The 13,115-nt window shown below is 46.5% G+C and overlaps 1 protein-coding gene across 3 annotated transcripts; it reads left to right on the top strand.

Annotated features, from left to right (window-relative positions):
* Positions 1 to 359: 359 nt before the first annotated feature.
* Positions 360 to 11,782, top strand: khdrbs1b (KH domain containing, RNA binding, signal transduction associated 1b). 3 transcript variants are annotated; one of them, XR_002840644.2, is made up of 11 exons: positions 360 to 700; positions 3,705 to 3,829; positions 4,538 to 4,654; positions 4,984 to 5,151; positions 5,441 to 5,580; positions 6,242 to 6,446; positions 6,561 to 6,628; positions 6,941 to 6,999; positions 7,554 to 7,745; positions 9,767 to 9,849; positions 10,176 to 11,782. XR_002840644.2 is itself a non-coding variant. In XM_023832127.2 (9 exons), the coding sequence occupies exons 1-9, from the start codon at positions 607 to 609 to the stop codon at positions 7,655 to 7,657; spliced, it is 1,080 nt and encodes a 359-aa protein (XP_023687895.1). In that variant the 5' UTR covers positions 360 to 606; the 3' UTR covers positions 7,658 to 8,750. The 3 variants fall into 3 exon arrangements, 1 of the variants encoding a protein (XP_023687895.1); XR_002840645.2 differs by having other exon boundaries at positions 361 to 700; positions 4,984 to 5,130; XM_023832127.2 differs by lacking the exons at positions 9,767 to 9,849; positions 10,176 to 11,782 and having other exon boundaries at positions 7,554 to 8,750.
* The last annotated feature ends 1,333 nt before the right edge of the window (positions 11,783 to 13,115 follow it).

Below are 13,115 nucleotides of genomic sequence, written 5' to 3'. Positions count from 1 at the left end.
CAGGGACGCGTTTTTCGGCATAACACCGGCGACAAATCTGACTGGGAGCACGCGGGGGTGAACGTTTTAGGATGAACGCCTATATTAAAACACAGAAATAGACCTAACAGACTGTGTCGTTGGTGGGTGGCATTTGGGCGGGGGGTGGGCATGGCTCGGGAATGCCCCCTATGACGCCGACTCAGTAACATGTGCCAGCAGCTGCTCCCCCATTGATCCTGACTGTGTGTATGATCATTTATAAGTATGTGTAAAAGTTTAGCTGGGGAAAAAGTACTGTCGCTTTAAAAAGCCGGAACATGGCGAAGAGGGCGGTCTCGCGCGGGATTGTATGATCTTGGTGACCTCACTTCCGGCTCGCGGATTCTTTTCGTCCGTCGCAAGCTTTTGTTCTTCCATTTTCAGGCAGCGAGGGAGAAAGCCGTTGGTTGTGTTTACAAGGACGGAAGAAGTGGTCCCTCTCAACCGCGATTTCCTCCCGCCACTATCAATAAAACGTACCCGATCACTTGAAAAGTGGAAACTATAACTGGAAAAAAGCCTTACTGTATAACAGTTTACCTTTTTTCAAAGAAGCGCAAGACTAGCTAGCTTAATACATACAAAATGGAGAACGAGAGCAAATATCTCCCTGAACTGCTGGCAGAAAAGGACAGCCTGGATTCGTCTTTCACACACGCAATGAAACTTCTTTCTGCAGGTAAATATGGTGAAGCATGAAGAGAATGGCGAGCGGTCGGGGTTTCGGTTATCGGGGCGATTGGAGGGCTCAATCCGACGCCGTTTTCTTTATTGTAGCCGGCCAGCTCGCAGCCCGACACGCGGTGCGCGACGCCAGGAGTAACCGGGACAAAGCTGCTGTGTGTTTCTATCATGACTGGCCGGCCGACCCCCCCTTTGCGGGACTCGCCTCGGACACGTGGCTAACGAAACCTCGCATTGTTCGCGTTATTGTGTGAGAATAAAAGTAGACACGTCGGTATTTTAAGATGAGTAATTGCTTTAGTTCTAATTGTTTTAATGTATTCTCATTGTATTCGGAAGTGCCGTGTTTCGCTATATTCTGAATTGCACGTTCTTCGTGCACGATGTACATGTTTTTTAAAAACGTCTCGCTTTGTTTTTTAGGCGATTTTCATGGTTTTGTAATTTGCATTTCGTGTTTTGCGTTTTTAGCCTGAACGTCCGCAGGCGTTGTGGGGCTTCATGTCTTTTAGTGTAGTCGCCTGGACCCGTATAAAGTTATCCAAGCTGTTTGATTATATGCAGGAACATCCAGTAAATGTTTTTGCTTCGTAAGTACGCTGCTCAGGTATCTGACACAGCCTATCTTTCGGTTAATGTCCAATTTACCATCCAGTGCTTATCAGGTCAATATTAATGGAGGCACTGGAAGGTTCACCGAAGGCCGTATGTCGTGCTTATTTGCTAAGTTTGCCCACGTTTATGCATCTTTATTTTAAAGAACAGCGTGCCCCTCCCCCACGGGAAACACTGCGCACTTGTTTTGGGTCTCCTGGCGACCGACTTTAAAGACCTGCCATGTCTAGGACCAGGGCGATGGCTGTTTAGCACACCTGCAGCTGACGCTGGGGGATGGGCGCCCGTCATCAGGTGTCAGCTGTGTTGACAGGATGTCACACTCGGGAAATGGGGAGACCCACAGCACGGGAGGGATGTGACCCAGGACCACTGGCTCGCGAGCACGGGAATGCAGTTTAAGATGGCTCTGTCGACTGTGATCGGCAGTTTTGTCTACTTCTGCGCTATGCCTGGGCATTTCACACTCAGTGTCACCCCCTGGCATTTTAACCATTATTTAGGTCCTCATCTAAACTGATGCATTTACAAACTGCCCTGTAGATACCCGCATGCATCATGCTTCTTTTTTTAATCATCCCTTTACCGTAACACTTGTCCCGGTATATCTTTACAATCTTGTATACCACGGTAAAGACCCATGTTTCATGATCTTTACAAAGTGCTTTGAATTTTGAAGTGCTGAAAAATGGGGATACTCATCAATTTGATCTTGGGCATTCTTTTTTTAACAACATGCCTAAGGCTTGCTTGTAACTTGCTCTTATTTGATTTAGAGTTGGATTTTGCTCTCTGCATTAGGTGGTGTCTCCCCAGATGATCTGGATAGGTAATCTCTGGTACTGCTGCAGAAGCGGTAATGTTATGCTTCCTGAACATTTGCAGTAGGTTTGCCCAACTGTCTCGAAATAGAGCCTTGTATTCAGTAGCATGCTGGATGCCGCTGTGTCCCTTATGAGTGGTGCTGATTTGCTAGGCTGCACTTTCAATATATCTCTGCGTGTGGTAGTGAGAGAGCAGGGCACCAAGGTCATATGGCACAGTCTTATAAGACACGGCTCCGAGCAGTTCTGTTTGCCGGTTCATGCTTTTTGATCTGTTCCGTCTCCAAAGGATTTCTGCATATCAGCCGATCTGGTTCTGGGTCAGATGTGTGTAGCTTTCTCTGTTCCCTTGTTCTAGGTCCGACCCTACACGTGTTCCCCGGCATGCATAACTGGGTTTCACGTTAGCTGTGCCTGAAACCTCTTGTTAGAACAGGTCTCGCCTTGGTCCCACTGCAGTAAGACGCTAAAGGAAGACAGAAGTGTGAGGGGGGGGGAGGGGGGCAGATTGTCGCCATGTTCATGATCGCTGGATGGAAATGCTGAGCGGATCGTTTGTTTGAAATGTCTTTGTAGGATAATTGCATGGTAGGCCAGCCAGCTTGGCGGCTGGGAGGAATTTTGCTGGTTGCATGCTCTGCCAAACAGACTGGGGTTTTGCCATGGGTCAGTGTCTCGTTGCCCTTCGGTGTTGCGGATGCAGCGGAGTGGAGTTTCTGGAGGAGATGGATCGCGCGTCAGAGTGTTGGATGCGAAGGGAGCGAGATCCGCGGATTGTGCCGTCGTCTATACCTGCGCCGCTTTCTCTCTGCACTGCTGCTGGCTTTCCTGCCCAGAGCAACCAGGCGCTGCTGGTTTGCCGTGGGAAACAGCGCTGCTGATTGAGCTGCATGATTAATAGCTAACAGATGTGATTTCCAGGATACAACATTGTGGAGTAGTAAAGGAAGTCTTTGTCCCCCTTTCAGTTCCTTTATAATGCAGGCTTTGGGGGGGGGGGGGAGATGGGTTATTGAGAGCAGATGCGATTTTGATCTGTCGTAAAGGTTGTCTTCGGTGCTGGGTTAAGAAATGCATACCTTGGAAAATGCAATGGTGTGGATGAGTGTGTGAGTCATTGGCAATAAACAAAGTCCCTTCTTTTTTTGATGAAACGCCAAATTGTTAAAAATGCTTTAATGAACCCAGGCGTACATCTGTGTAAATGATGTTGGCAGCGTCATTAGCAATGAAAAGCTCACGATTTGCCTGGATCTCAGAATTGGCTGCTCCTTGTTGCTACAGCATCCTGCAATAAAGCCTTGAGCACATGTGAGGCATTTCACCAAACTTGTCCTGGTGCAGCATATGGTACGTTTGCTGAAGCTCCATAACGTTGCACTGCTCTGCATAACCTAATGGAGAAAAGCAAGTTTTCTGTGATCCGATTTGTCAGAGTCCAGTTTTTTCGTGAAGAGCTTCTAAATCTGTTTCACAGAGAATGGGGTGTGATGAGTCAGGGTTGTTGGCAGTGTGGTTTCTCATTCGCTAAGTCGTCTGATGTCCTTTTGTCCATTTCAGAAATCGAGAGGATTCAGAAGGGCGAGACAAAGAAGGATGAGAGGGAGACCTACCTGGACCTCTTCACAGTGAAGAACGTGAAGCTGAAGGAGAGGGTGCTGATCCCAGTGAAGCAGTACCCCAAGGTCAGCCGGCTCCCTACCCATGCGTGTCCTCCCTTTTGGTCCCTGTCTTGTGGCCGCAGGAGCTTCAAACGGGATCGTTGGAGTTTTATGTTCATGCTGCTCCAGAATTCATTGCCAGAATGTCGCATTTCGCCCACCTTCTGTTTTGTAGGCGATAAAGCGAGTGTGTTCCTCTCTGCGTCAGCCGTGTCAGTGTGGGAATGAGGATGAGCCTCCCGGTAGGCAGGGCTTTCGCGGCACCTTGAGTGTAAACGGCAGCCTCCAGCCTCCCCCCTCCGTACAGATGTGCCAGTTTCTCCTGACAGTCATGTGTAATGGGGAACAGAACTGCACCGTGATAACCTTGGCTAGTTTGTTTGGTTTTTTTTTTTCTTTCTTTTTGGCATGAGTGCATGGCATAGTCTCCCAATACAAGCCTGTAGGCCATACGATATTTTTTTTCATCCTCACTTTGTTTGCCCCCAATGTCATATTTAAATAAAGTGTTAATCATGGGAGCTGGAGAAAGCTGCAGAACCCGCCGTAAGTGGGATCACAGTGCACTGTGGTATTAGACTGGTCTGTCCCATTTCTCTGGCTGCTTATTGGTTCACATTGGATTAAACCAGTGACCAATGGTGCATAATAATCCCGCCCCCTGTGGGTTTTAAAGCCTCATTTCCCCTCTTATGACTGCTTAATACATTTGTTTTTTTTTCTTTCTTTTAGTTCAATTTTGTTGGGAAGATTCTCGGACCTCAAGGAAACACTATCAAGCGTCTACAGGAAGAGACGGGCGCCAAGATATCAGTCCTGGGGAAGGGCTCCATGAGGGACAAAGCCAAGGTGAGCACTAGCGGCGCTCCGCTGGTCGGAGGTCAGGTTAAGTTCACTACTTGGTTCTGTCTGATGCCTGACGTGTTGCAGCAGTGGGGAATATGTCCGTGTCACTGAGCATTGTGACTATCCTGTGGTCCCCGGTTTGTAGAGGTGTTACCTCCCCTGCAGTCTGCACTCTGTTTCTCTTCCTTACACTCATTATTTTAAAATAAATGGTATCAGTATAGTTATGGCCGAGAATCTGTGCTCTGGTGCTGCTGCCTGCTACTTGGATGCTTAACCAGATCCTTGACTGTCTGTGTGTGTGTGTGTGTGTGTGTGTGTCCCCGTTAAAGGAGGAAGGCCTGAGGAAGAGCGGCGAGCCCAAGTACGCCCACCTGTCCATGGAGCTGCACGTGTTCATAGAGGTGTTTGCCCCGGTGCCTGAGGCCTATCTGCGTATGGCCCACGCCATGGAGGAGGTCAAGAAGTTCCTGTTTCCTGTGAGTGTCGGCCAGCGTCAGGTCTGTGCTTTTATTAATGCTCTGCTTTGTTGGTTGGACCCTCTCCATGGGCACTATGCCGGTATGTGTCTGCGTTGCTAAGTATCTTTAGTCCGTGTCACGCGTGTAAAGCAGTGTTGGACCTGCCGCTTTTGGCACTTTTAGTAGCTAGAACACGGCGCCTCGTGTTAAGCTCATCAGGCTGGGCGCCTCGTTCGGCATGCAGTCCGCTGTAAATCTCACACTCTTAATCGCTCAGCCCCCCCCCCCCGTGCCATAAACCCCTGACCGGCTCCCTTCCCCACCCCAGGACATGATGGACGACATCTGCCAGGAGCAGTTCATGGAGATGAGTTACCTGAACGGAGGCCAGGAACCCACAGGCCGGGGCCGAGGAGGCCCACCAGTCCGAGGTCGCGGGGCCCCGCCGCCCCCCTCCCAAGCCGCCCGGTAGGCCGCCACTCTCCCTCCGGCTTCTAGTCTGCTTCCCTCTCACTTTGTGACTCATCTCTCTCGCCCCAGGCTGTGTTGTCATTATGCACCCATGTGCAGTGTTCCTATATTCGATGCGTGCAATTACATTCAGTGTCACTGGGGTACACAAGCCGAGCCGCGCCGCTCTCCCAGCCTCACAGATGTGCTTGCGAGTTATTCGAATGCGCTCTGCTCTATGTAGTATTTATCTTGTTCCGAATATTGGGTGTAACCAGCCCGCCAAATCAGATCCCGAGGAAGTGTTAATGTCTTTGGTGAATCAAGTTGATTGATTTTTGGACAACTCTTCTTGCTTGATATGCAGTATCAGTCAAAATTCTGGGGACGTGTGCTTTTAGTGCTTTTGTCTCTGTTTTAGCTGTTATTCGCCTCGTAGCAAAGGCCTTGAGGCAATGAAGTAATACAAATTGAATATTGCAAAGATCAAGATAAGTTTTCAACATCTCAAGATTTTCTCAAATTTCACTGGTACTGTTTAGTTGTCCTGGATGCCTGCTGTGCATCGGTAGTCATTGTTGCCCATCTGAAGGGGCGGACTTTGCTGGAAGGGCCTGTGAGGTTTGCTGATTGGGCTGTACTGGAGGACCTTTCACAATTGACCACCCGCGATCCCCAGGGGACGAGCCTTGCCGCCCCGTGGAGGAACACCCCGGGGCGGCCCAGCGAGAGGCGCCACTGTCAGAGGTGGTCCTTCGAGCCGCGGCGGACCTCCTGCTCAACCGACTCGAGGCGCGGCCGCCACACGTGCTAGACCACCTGCCCCGGGACCCCAGAGGATGCCCCCACCACATCCCCCCGCCCCCGAGCATTACGATGAATATGTGAGTTCGGATTTATCGTTTAATTTGTTTTTCCTTTTTTTTTTTTTAATCATTCGCCCGGACTGTCTGTCCTTGACTAACCCGATGAACACATGTTCTTTACTCCTTTGCCAGGCTTATGAAGAAAGCTATGCAGAGCCAGCATATGAGTCTTACGACACCTACTACACCCAGCCCCAAGCGTAAGTCATCGCTGTAAGGCCTGAGAGATCGACACCTGGTGTGCATGAGCTTTTGGGGAGGCTAACGAGTCCATGAGATCCACACCCCATGCTTTTGGGAGCATGTTGGGTCGCTTCCTGTACAGTGTCAGACCAGTGTGGGTGCTGCTTTTAAGCAAGCTGGGAAACGGGATTTGCATGCACTGCTCATCCCAGACATTTTTGTTAGGGGTGGTAGCTCTGCATTGATCAAGTGCATCATGCGGGTGGCCAACCTGATTGGCTATCCCCTTTGACCAACCTGATTGGCTGACCACTTTTCCTCCTTCACAGAGAGCCAGAGTACTATGACTACGGACATGGGGAGGCCCAGGAAGCCTATGAGACTTACGGTAAGTTCTGCACGTCCCAGAAAAGAAACTCTGTTCCAAACCAAATATCTGTTGATGTAAATATACAGACCACAAGCTAAAAAATGTGCTCTGGGAATCCTTACCCTATTTATATATCCCTTTTAGCTATTCTGAAGGGGGTTGTTTTGTTTTAAAGGGGCCTTTCCAGATTTATGCCAACAGCGATGCCCAGTAACATGTATATATTTGTTGTGCTTAAAATGGTCACATCGCTTTCATGTATATGTGTGGAGAGATCCTTGCATCTCCATGACTTATTTGGAACATACCTAGTGCCCTGGATTTCCTAAAGCAGTCTTAGGATCTTACTGGTGAACATGAATGGTAGAGTGTAGAGAGTGTAGAGATTATCCCTCATCCCGGTGTGCATTGTGGCTTCATGCCTGGTGTGACTCCTTATCCATATTCTGTCAACGTGTGGTTCTGCAGCTTTGTCGGACCAAGTTCAGGGTCATCTGTGGCCGCCTCTGGGATTTTTTGGTCTATTGAAGTTAAGCACGTGGTTGGGCCTTTCCCGCTTTTCCTCCCCATAGGTCAGGATGACTGGAACGGGACGCGGCCAGCTGCGGGTGGGAAGGCACCCCCAGCACGGCCAGCCAAAGGAGCCTACAGGGAACACCCATACGGAAGATACTGAGCGGCCCCAGCGGAAGTTTGCTTTAGCGTGTGGCTCCACCAAGCTGCTGTCACCCACGGCAGCTCTCGCTTTAAGCAACCAGACAAAAGTAATTGTCCGTTTGTGGTTTTTGTTTTTTTTTCCTTTTTCCTACGACTGGATTTTTGGGAATCAACTTGTATATTTGTCAAGAACTAGTCATTTTACACCGTTAGGCAGCACGTAGGTCAGCTTTCTTTACGAGCTTTTAATTTTGCTTTTATCTTTTCTTCTCCCCCCTCGCTTTTTTTTGCATTGTTGACAAACTTTCTAATGTTTTCATTTAAAAAAAAAAAAAAAACTCAAAAAAACCACAAAAAAGAGAACAAATTATCCAGTTTCAGATTGTTCAGTTCCAGAGGACTGTCTATAATCTTGTTAATTTTGAAGTTTACCATTTTAATTTCTTGCTTTAAAAGTACGTAAAGTGACAGTTGCAGACTCCCATTTAGGCTACATTTCAAAATTCTGTCTTCTGCGAAATAAAACCACTAAACTTCCTTTATGTAATATAGGCCAGAAGCATTAATACCAGTGAATGAACAAAAATTTGCCAGCGACTTAATGTATCCATCGTATTGTTTTAAATAGTCTTAAAAGCTGTTCATCTAGTTTTAGCCTAGTTTTCCATAATAGTTTGGATTGTACCTTAATGAGTTTTGAAATATAGCCCTGTTAGGCACTGTTGAGATGAACTGTCCTAAAATCCTCAATTTTTAAAAAGTGTAACGCTACCATTGGCTCCTAGCAGTCAGTCAAAACTGTTCATCTCGCTGATTTGCATTTTCCTGCTAGGCTTAGCATGTGATGCGCCATAAACAAAAGAACATGTAAACTTCTGAAGGATTGGGACAAATCTCCACATGGCCTTCTCACAAAGGGATACTGCAGCTAAACCCCATCTTTGTACATACTTAAAAACTACAAAAACTGTATTGACATTAATATCTGTACCCTCACCGTAAAATGCAAAATGCTACTTGTGTAAGCTTGCCTAAATAGGTACCTAAATATGTCCAAAAATGTTTTGCAGCGTTTTGTCAATAAAGCCTAGTTTGTTTTCTATCAAACAAAACCTGGTATTTTTTTTTGGTTTCTCAAAATAATGAAATACGATTTTTTTTTTTTTTAAATAATTCTTAAACAGATTACTTTAGTTGACCATGAAGCCAGATATTTAAAGTTAAATGTATGCATGTAGTTGGAAGAATTAAACAAAAACTAAAAGGTGTTAAGATGTGATTCTCTTCACAAAAAAAGGCACAACTTATTTTTCATCTTTTTCTCTTTTTATATTAAAAAGGATCTAGAGGTAAGACTTTTTATGTACACTATAAAATAAATCTGAGAGGCTTAACCAAGGCTATGTGTTAGAGTCCCTCTGCAGTTTTAGGGCATTTTATTTTTTAAAAAAGTGAATACTGTGATCTCCCTCTTCATGAGAATGTACTGCTAGTCTGAAATAACTGGATTTAAACAACATTCAAGTTTAGCTTGCAGGGCGATCACTTGTTTGCCGCAAAGACGTGTTGGCTGTTTTTATTAAAGAAAATTATCGCAAGGAGAAGGAATGCTTAACGATAAAGCGACCACAAAAGGTAAACCCTAATCCTAAATCTGTAATTCAGTATTCTATATACAGTACATATATATTATACATAAATTGCCAGTAAATGCGTGTAAGTTGTTTATTTAAAAAAAGTACTTTAAAAATCAGAGGGGAAAAAAGCAGAACTAAAATAGCTGTTTCCAAAACAGATTTAATTGTGCACTAACATTTAATATAGCAAAGAACAGATTGTAATGCAACTCTTGCTAAAAAAAAAAAACATTCCAAATCTAGATCAATATCTGTAGATCAGTTGAGCTGCTGCTACGCTTTCTTTTGCTTAATTTCAGCGTAAATGTTTCCCAGTGTAACCTCTGAAGTGCATCTGAGCCGTAATTTATCAGTAGCGAGTTGTTCCCACAAGCTTGAGTTGCATGACTTTGCTATGGAATGTAAGCCTTGCATGAGTCTACTTTTATTCTGCTGCTCCATCCTCAAGAACGGTAAATGATTCTCCTCCCCCCACCCTGCCCCTTCCCCAGGTAATCACATGACAAATTGGTCTGTCTGTGGGACCATATAAGGACTCAGACTCAAGATGAGCAGGAGTCGGGGGTCTTGAAAGGTATGTATCTGGTTTAAAAAAAAATAAAATAATTTTTTCTCCTTGAAGTGAATTTTATTGATGTGGTTTATGTGCTGCTGCAGAGAAGGTTGCAGTTACAGGAAAGTGCTTGTATCAGGTTTCGCACATCATTGTTTTGTCTTTCTACCAGATTTCCAGATTGGACCAAAATAACAAATCTGTAACTGAATTAAGGATAGATACTCGTGTATTAGCAGTGGTGTCTGTCCTGAATGCCCAATCAAGCCGGGTTGTTGGTGCCCCTGTGTAGCTTGTAAACGGAGGGGAGGGCCACCGTTTGCCGTAATTCCTGCTTTTCTTTGCAGGGTGTGTGTGTGTGCAGGTTGTTACGGACACCCTGAGGGGACAGAGTGGAGTTCATGTTCCTTGCGTCGCCTGCTATCGTCTGGCCGTTCAAGGCCACCCGCGGAAGACCAAGACCCTGGACCCTTCTTCCGTTTGCCAGCCTTTCTGTTTGAGGCCGTCGGCTTGGAGGGGGGGGGGGGGTAGCGATTTTTCTGAAATCTCTCGGGTGTCTATTCCCCAGTTTAAGGTATCACAAAGCGGGTCAGCAGAATGTCTCCTAGCTACAGTGGCTGGGACCCCGCCCACTAGCGCATTTTCCTCTGGCCGTGCTCAGCACCGTAAACCGGGTCAAAGATTCTGCTCCCTGGCTGGTGTCGTGTGTCTCACTGGCCGGGTTAGCGGCTTTCGGGGCGACCCAGAAAAACTCTTTCTGTGGCACTCAGTCTCCAGCAGCACTAGGAAACAAATCTGTGGCGTTATTTCGCCTGCTTATAATTCCGTTAAAGTGTGTTAGTTGTATAGCTGTTTGGTTTGAGAGCACAGTGTGTCTGCAGAAGCTTTATGAAGGTATTTAGTAATGATGTGGGGGCTTCTGGGATTTTCAGATCAGATGTACCTGGGCAGCAAGTCTACGGTTTCATACTAGTGAGTTATTTTAAAGCTGTGAGCTCAGTTACTCTGAATTGGAGCATTTGCGAAGCAGACAAAATCTATCGTGCCCTAAAAAGAAAGACCTTGTGACACAAGTTCTAATCCAGGGAGTGCAAACTAGTCTCCCCCTTCCTACTTAGTATGCTCCGCGTGCCTGTCTGCTCGGCGCTAGGTCTGCTCTGTCCCTCCCTCCCTCCCTCTCAGCTTGGTTCATTCCACCCGCTTGCTACTTGACCCTTCCACTCCCCCCGTCCCCGCCACTTGGTCCGCTCCTCTGTTCTTAACAATTAAAGCCAGTGAGGGCGTCTGCGTTGCCCCGGGCGTTGCATTGGCGGCACCTTAGCGGCGTCCTGTTGCGCACAGATCGCTTATTGCTGGGGATTTAATAAGCGCTTGGGGCCGAGGCCCCTTTTAACAACTGGAAATCCGGGAAGAGTCGTCTGCGGGAAATTCCAAAGGCAGAAAACGAAAAGGGACGGAACCCAAGCGGGCCGACCACCTGCACACACGTGTGTGACCCACCCGGCCAGCGCGGAGCTCCACGCCAGCGTCTGCTGCCGTCGCTTAGTCCCTGCTGCCCCGCTTCTCAATCGGCAAGGGCTCACTGCCACACTGTCCTTCTGACAATTTAAAAAAATATATATATTTCTTGTATGACCTTAATATGAACTGTATAAGTGTATTCAGCGTGTCTCCATGAATACTTAAGTGGGCTTTTGGCTGTGTCAAATTAAAAAAATCTAATAAAACAGATGGTAGGTACCATCCCCAGGAAATCCTGTGTGGCATCGTTAGAAGCAGCCAGCTTCTATCATGGGGACTTCAGCCCTGGTTGTGACAGTTCACTGATAATTCCAGAAGGAATGGCAAAGGCTTGTTTAATATTAACTTGGATTTGCTTAAACCTGTTGTTTTGTTCCCCTGTGTTATTGTGGGACTTGTTTAAACAAGAATCTAATAAAAGATGTAATTTGCATGAAGCGTGTGTTTTTTTTCCTTCCCCCTCTGATCTTAGATTTGTATTAGGAAGTACAAGTAGGACATCTGTACAAAGTTCTAGTTTAGTTTTGGTTTGGTTTGTAAGGGGTTCTGAAAGCAGCTAGTGTAGCAGTTAATCCTGTGCTGTCTGTGCCTGTCCCTGATTCTGGCGTTTCACTCGTGCAGCATATAAAATCCAGCTATTCAAGCAGCCGCGTAATGGTGCCGCGACAAAATGTCTGCATGGATGCATCGACAAAATAGCCGGGCAACTTTGGAACCTGAATGGTTAGCGTACAGTCAACAGTTTTGCGATTTTCAGTATTGGAGGTCCGCTGCATGTTACTTGACCATGACCTCGGATAACTGCCTTGTTGATTGTTAGTATCGACCGTTCCTTCCGCCGGTTTTCAGGAACGTTCAGATATCCGGTTAGCGCAAAGCCGCACTTTTACAATTGTTATTCTGGGCAGCACAGGCTTATCGAATTCCTCTTACAGTCGCAGACAATCGATAACTGCTGGGTTCTTCATCGCTATGCAGGAACTTTACGAAAACGGGATTTGCGGGCGATGTAGAGGTCATCGGGGTACAATACAATTCTGCCAGACAAAGCTGAACCCTCGCCCCGCCCTGCGAGATTACAGGGAGTTACTAGCTGGGCTAGTTTGTGGGCAGGTTTTCATGAACTTTCCTGGATTGTTGTCAATTTATTTATTTATTTTTTTATCTGGGTTGAATTTGTTCAAGTGTGAGTTGGTAGGAACAATTGTTAACAAAAAGTAGACCTTTGAAATCTTCACGCAGAATACTCAAAACATACATTATAAATGAGTTGCATACAGAAAATGAGTTTCCACTAGTAGATGCCCAATGTGTATAGTACTTTATGTTGCCCCATTTGAAGGGCTCTATAGCAAAGGTAAGCAAAGTAAAGTTTAGGCCATGGCACAGGACTGAAGCCTAATGCTGAAGCAGAGGGCTGGTTTACATCAATACCTCTGGGAGGGAATGAGTCATGGAAACACCATTCACCCGCGGTATAAAATAATAAATAAATCCCCACGCCAAGCTGGTCTGCGCTCGTTAAACTGCCGGATCATCTGCAACATCCATGTACTCCCACGCGTTGTTCGCAGTACTATAAAGAAGAGTGCTGGCTACCAGCTTAAAAAAAAAGACTGTAAAAGTTATTGGATGTCGTTTGCTTCTTCAGCCCATGGGAACAGAATGTACAATGAAAATTGTTTTCGTCTCCACCTTCTCCAAAAATCTGTTAGCTTCGAGTCAACTGAGGAGCTGCTGCTCCTTGTCTGCTAGGTTTGGGATAT

The sequence above is a fragment of the Paramormyrops kingsleyae genome, chromosome 23, assembly GCF_048594095.1.
Source record: "Paramormyrops kingsleyae isolate MSU_618 chromosome 23, PKINGS_0.4, whole genome shotgun sequence".
NCBI lineage: Eukaryota > Metazoa > Chordata > Actinopteri > Osteoglossiformes > Mormyridae > Paramormyrops > Paramormyrops kingsleyae.
Note: the sequence above shows the minus strand (reverse complement) of the source record. Positions and strands in the feature narration are given on the sequence as shown.

Coding starts and splice junctions, on each gene's coding strand:
- khdrbs1b (XM_023832127.2), top strand. CDS start 607: ATGGAGAACGAGAGCAAATATCTCCCTGAACTGCTGGCAGAAAAGGAC. Junction 4,655..4,983: donor CCATGAGGGACAAAGCCAAG/GTGAGCACTAGC, acceptor TCCCCGTTAAAG/GAGGAAGGCCTGAGGAAGAG. Junction 5,152..5,440: donor TGAGTGTCGGCCAGCGTCAG/GTCTGTGCTTTT, acceptor TCCCCACCCCAG/GACATGATGGACGACATCTG.